At 37.0% G+C, this 6223-nt stretch overlaps 1 protein-coding gene across 2 annotated transcripts in view; it reads left to right on the top strand.

Moving 5' to 3' along the window:
* LAMA3 (laminin subunit alpha 3) overlaps window positions 1-6223 on the top strand; it is a 115517-nt gene that overhangs the window by 47966 nt on the left and 61328 nt on the right. The window contains exons 22-24 of one of the 2 annotated variants that reach the window (XM_090137471.1): window positions 636-792; window positions 3701-3839; window positions 5439-5581. In XM_090137471.1, the coding sequence (XP_089993597.1) occupies window positions 636-792; window positions 3701-3839; window positions 5439-5581 (439 nt within the window). Of the gene's footprint in view, window positions 1-635; window positions 793-3700; window positions 3840-4029; window positions 4163-5438; window positions 5582-6223 lie in introns of both variants that reach the window. The other variant, XM_090137472.1, reaches the window with a different exon arrangement.

The following is a 6223-nucleotide window of genomic DNA, read 5'->3' on the forward strand; positions in this document are numbered from 1 at the left end:
TTTGTCTGACAGTTTTCTTCTTTTGCCTTAATAAGATTTTTTAAACTTGGTTTTCTTAAATAACCAAGTTTTGCAATCACAGTGCATATATATCAATGTATCTATCAACAGTTATATGAAATAGGTATAGCTGTAAAAGCTTCTGGTAAGGGAATTCTGATTCAATTTTATTAACTGCTATCAGGATTCCTCAGTGTCAATAGATCATTTCCCTTCATTTTTTTTTATTCTTATAGATGTAGACCACACAATGATTGGTAATTCTTTCAAATTATCATGGTGGTTGCATGGAGGTTTCTTGCCAAAACATGCTGGAAGTAGGAGTGATACTCAACTGACAAACTACATGGAAATGCCGTAAATTCATCAGTCTCTGTTAGCTTACATAGTGTTGATATGAAAAATCATTTCAGAATGAATTTGTTTTACTTACTGAGTGACATGGTTTAGGTGCGTTACTTAACATATCCTTACTTCCAAGTTAATATTAAAAGTTCAATTGGTGGTTATATTTGTATTTTACACTGGCAGGAATACTTAAACTGACAATGAGAGCAAACATGAAGATTCAGAGGAAAGAAAAGTTTAAAGTTTCCTTGAAAGTTTAACTTTTTTTTCTCCCTTCTTCTTGGAAGACCTGAGAAAAACTATTTTTTCCCTGATCTGCATCACATGAAGTTTGAGATTGAAGATGGTACTACGGTGAAGGGAAAGGAAATTCGGTTTGGCTATGATCCTGAGGAATTTCCTAGCTTTAGTTGGAGAGGATATGCCCGGATGTCTGCTATACAAGTAAGGTGGTATTTCACTCTAAGCTTTTGAGTGAGAACATAGATGTATGATATGTATTCCTCCATTGTACTACTTTATGTGCACAAGGTCATGAGCAAAACTGAAGAAAGGACAGGATCTCACTGATCTGAACATTGTGGCACTCTGTCACTGTTTCAATTATTAACTGTTTATGTTATTTAAAGTTTATCGTTCCTAGTGCAGATGTGTTATTTAGCAGTGTCATTTGAGAGTTGGTTTGGGGATGTTTTGTTTTGTTTTTTCTTTTTGAGATGCATTTTGATGTAGGTTTAAACTAAAAAACTAGTATATTTTAAATATTAACTGCAGAAATTAGTATTATTATGAGGACAGCAAAACAGCAGATTGACATTTGGCTACATCACTTGGATTACAGAGATCCATAATAGTCTGTATCCATGAGATTTTCATCACAGAAGCAATGACAAAGCCTTCACACTTGTTCCTCATGTTGACAAGGAAGAGAAATTTGCCAACTTCATGAGGAACTATACCTTCCCATTACAGCAATCAGGAAAATGTGTGAGTCATTAAAACAAGATGAGAGCAGCAGCTCTCACTGGCAACATTTTGTCTCTTGACAGTCTAGAAATAAACAGCAACAGAGGGAATAAGTACATCGTTAGAAGAAAGTCAGCAAAATTTAACTGTATGAGGACCTGTTTGTGGACTGAATTGCTAAGCAAGTGTATCAGGACTTTAAAACAGTAGATTTGAGCAATAAATGGAAATTTTTCATTGTAGTCTCAAAGTAGTACTCTGCTGTATGTAGTACTCTGCTGATTAGATTTTTCAGTCCTTAGTTATAATTGTGTTCAGCCTCTGTAAACTGTCTGAAGACAGATGGGCCACTCCAGATAGACATGAGTACGTAACCGTTGTGCAAGCCTACTGGTTTTCTTTCTGTTATTCTTTTTTTCACTCTTTCTTCTTGTTTTATCCAGAACCTCCTTTGTGTCTGGAGTTGGGTTTTTTTGGTAGTTGTTTTTTTTTTGACTCTTCTGAATTATTCCATTTCACAAATGAAGGCAACTGCTCAGCAACTGTGATTTCTTAACTTCTGCTTTCTAACTTGGGGGCTTTTTGTGTTTCATGTCCATCTGGCATTTTGTGAAGAAGCAGTGAACAGTTTCTTATCTTGCTGGAAGCATACACTACTTTGTTCAGCTGAATAAAGCTTTTCAAGTCACATAACTAATTGCCATATCTAGGCACTCCACAGTTAGATACTTGCATAAATTGTTGCATGTTGTTCATTTCAAGAGACTTTCAGAATTTTCGCATAGCTTGTCTGTATCTTAGAGAAGTTTGAAATATTCTTGATATTTATTTTCTGAAAGATCAGTAGTGTTACAATATCTGCCACACAAAATTCTAATGTAACAACTTTTTGTGAAGCTATTTCAATTTTTTTTTTTTAAGTGAATATTTTTTTATAGTGAATTTTTTTTTATATAATGAATGGTACCCAGTGCTGCTATGCTGCACCCATGCTGCTGACATGGGTATTTCATTATGGACTGAGAAGCTGAGAGCTGCATTAAGATTTTAAAGCACTACCTAAAACTACCTAAGTCTGTGGCAGAGTTCAAAGAACAATTTTTACCATTTCCTGCTTTTGCTTGAAGCCAAGAACTGACATGTCTTTCTCCCTCATTGCTCATGTATGTCAGTTTTCTTTCTTCACCTGTGTCTTCTAGATATTCCACAAAAGCTTAGGAACCCTTTTATTAAACTTTCTGAGGCATGTTTATTTCTTTCACCTTTTCTTTCTTATTTCTATCTATTTTCAAGTGTTCCCTCAGTGCCTGTCTTATCCTTTCAGCAGTCATTCTTCTCCATTTAAAACAACAGTTGTAAAACCTTCTGCCATATTTGTTTTCTCTCCTGGTCTGCAGTTACTGATATTTTGTCCATCTGATCTTTGTAGATCTCACATCCCTATCATCTGTTGTATGTCCATCTTTGCTTTCTGCTTTGCTATTTGAAAAGTGGAGATATCTGTGATGATCAGAATCATACAGAGCTGGCACTGTAACATTTTTAGCGATAATAGAAAATTTATGCTCCCTTTGGAAAGGTATAGAATTTGGAAAACCTCTGTGCTTTTGGAGATGCAGAATCAGCTACAGTTGTGGGAAGGTTAATGTACCAGAAGTGTTTTGAAATGGGATGGTGAGTGGATTGCGATGGTGGGAGTTGGACTGTGATGGGGGCTTTATAATTTAAGATGAAAAAAAGAAGCCAAACTCTTGAGAATTCACCAAGCTTTCTTTTTTTTTTTTTTTTTTTTTTTTTTAATCTGCCAGCAGCATTTGAACAATTCTCTGCTGATTCTGTTCTAAATAATGGGAGCTGTGTTAATTCGGTCTCCTGTGAGCTCAATGCCCGACCAGGGCTGATGAGAACCATATAGTTCCAGAGATGTCAGTTCAGCCTCATGGCAAAACAGCCATGGTATCACACATCTGAGATGCTGAGGGATGTGGTAGAGGGCTAGAAGAAGTTGCAGTCTCAGTCTGAAATGTCTGTGTGCTGTGGCGCATTGCGTGTGATCTCAAAGTAGTCAGTGGTTCTGGTCTATTCCCTTAATGCCACGTTTCCTTTAATACAGAGGCAGGGAGAATACCAGTAAAACACTGCTCATATTTCAAGGTGTAATATCAACATGCGTGCTAGCTAAATCACTCTATATCTTCCTGGGTAAGCTATTAGTCAACAAGAGTTTTTACAGGAGGTTTAGTTCCATATTCTTTTGTAAGCTACCTGAGCCTTCCTTTTCTGTTATAGAGTTGTCTTTGCCAAATGGTTTTTCTTTCTCTGGGTGCTAGTAACAAATAATATACTTTCCTTTCCTCCTTTTTCTCTTTCTTTTTATTTTTCCCAGCCAGAGGTGGTTGTGACTGTCACTGTGGCTTCCCCTAAGCTCTTCCACCTAGTCCTCCGCTATGTCAACCTGGGTTCAAAAAGCTCTAAAGGAAAGATTTCAGTTGCTGAGGGAAAACATTTTGGCACTAATTATACTTGTAAGTGAATTAATTTTCTCATTAGGCTTACCTGTCTTCATCTGTTATACACAGCACTGTCATTCCAGTACGTACTTGTCTGCATGTGCGTTTTTCTTGTAGGCAATCAGTATGGTGCTTGCATGGCTTCTAACTGTTCTTCTGTTTAGCACTTTATGGCTGTTTTTGTTTATTAACTTCCATTTTTCAGAACGAAGTGAGGATAACTTTGAATGTGGAAAAATCAAACCTCTACTTATTTCGCATTATCCTGAGATATATTAACCCTGGAGGTGAATCATTATCTGGCCGCGTATCTGCTTGTCAAACTCGGCCTGAAACAGGTAGGTACGACTCAACAGCACAGCAGTGGATCAGAGAAGACATTTCAAGATACTGCTAATTCAAATTTGTATTGTCACTTAAAATGCATTGCTTTTAACAGTGTCAGTGCTTCTGTGCTTTACTTAATACATTTTGCTGTAACTGATGTGGCTATGTTTGCATGAAACTTCTGCTTGCAGTGGGAATCAACTCTTGTTTTTTAAATGTTTGCCAAATTTGGTACATTCAGTTCTGTCCTTGAAAGCTCTGAACTGTGTGTTTTATGAAGCTTTCAGATAAAGGATAACGGCACTTATCTTTGTTTAGTTGCCTTTAATATTTCAGTTTAAAAGTAGCTTCTCCCTTCCTGCCATGAATAATACTTTAAAATACTTACATGTGATGACAACGTGTGCTCTGGTGAAAGATAAGTATTCCATATCCTTTGAATGGCAGAGACATTCCAAGTCTACGTTCAGGATTATCTTGCATTATGCCTAGCATTATCAACCTGCTGAGAATCAGTGGATTTCAGTCATTGTTCCTCTCAGTAATTTGGAGAGGACAGATCCGAAGTCTTGAGAGGTACCACTTGTCAGAATGGAAGCAGCTTCATAGTCAAGTCTGGCTTACATTGCCTGGCAGATAAGGGAACCTGCTTGAGATAAAGCTTTTGTCTGCGTCTTAGAGCTTCCAAGAGGAAACCTTTGCTATCCATAACATTTTAGATGCTTTTGAGAATCTCTGGTATCTAAAATATGCGGCAGAAATTTGTATGATAACAGGCCTTGTGTCAGTAATAATGGGAGATAGAAGGTAAGAAAACATTTCAGAATATTGCAAAACTTGCTATTATAAGGGAAAAAGCTCTTTACTATGAGAGTGGTAAGGTGCTGGAACAGGCTGCCCAGTGAGGTTGTGGATGCCTAGTCCCTGGAGGTGTTCAAGGCCAGGTTGGATGGGGCCCTGGGCAGCCTGGTCTAACATGGAGGTTGGCAGCCCTGCCTGTGGCGGGGGGGTTGGAGCTTAATGATCCTTGAATTCCCTTCCAACCCAAGACATTCTATGAAAAAGTCTGCTTTTCTGAACCAATTTTCTTAAGACTAATGAGAGTGAAGATTACCGTAATTACATAATTCTGTAATTTACTGTGTGCAGTTATTAATACATATTGATAGAGGAGCATTGACAAGCTCCTACTTTACCAGGTGTAATATATGTAATCATAAGTCTAGAGCAATAAGCAGGTAGAGACATTTTACAGTCTTTTATTTATTTATTTATTTCTGCTTGCAGGTGCTGCTCAGAGCAAAGAGTTTGTCTTCCCACCCAGCAAGGAGCCGGCTTTTATCACGATCCCAGGAAAAAACTCCACAGAGTCTTTCTCACTGGTTTCAGGCACGTGGACTGTCAGTATAATAGCAGAAGAAGTCCTCTTGGTAAGAAACCAATTGAGGAAAACAAGTGCTTGAAGACTGTCATGATTCTGTAATTATTTGCCAGAAAGAAGTCTGGAAGCAATTGAAATCCAGCATTACTGAAAGGAGTACAGTGGCATGATTACCTTCAGACTCTTATTCCTCTTTTTTTTTTTTTTGGTCCTCTAATTTTTCATGTACTTACAGGCTTTTAGTCTATCCAGAATATGTACCTTCAAAGGTACAGATGCAGCAGTATTAATATATACAACTGATTGAGCATAAAAGCTCATATAAATTTTTAATTCTTCCATATCAGGTGTCATATGTAGCTTTGCTACAGATGATCAAGTTGTTAGTTTCTAACAAAAATTCATCAGAAAAAAATGGTGGGCTTTATAATTAGAAGGTGACTTTCTAAATGTTTTTAATACTTCTTCCACACACTGAAAAGTTTTTTGTGACAGCAGTTCTGGGAAATTTCTATTTATTAAATGAATAATTGAGGTGATTGTTTGTGATCCCACATCTAAGGTTTTTCGTAAAGATACCACACTGAAATTCATATGCATATTTTATAGAGTTAACAAGTACCCACTATCTTTAGTCATCAACCCCGAGGCTCTCTTAAATTTATGCAGTAAATTAGTGTAAAATGTTACT

The sequence above is a fragment of the Phasianus colchicus genome, chromosome 3 (assembly GCF_987193195.1).
Source record: "Phasianus colchicus chromosome 3, bPhaCol1.hap1.1, whole genome shotgun sequence".
Classification (NCBI taxonomy): Eukaryota; Metazoa; Chordata; class Aves; order Galliformes; family Phasianidae; genus Phasianus; species Phasianus colchicus.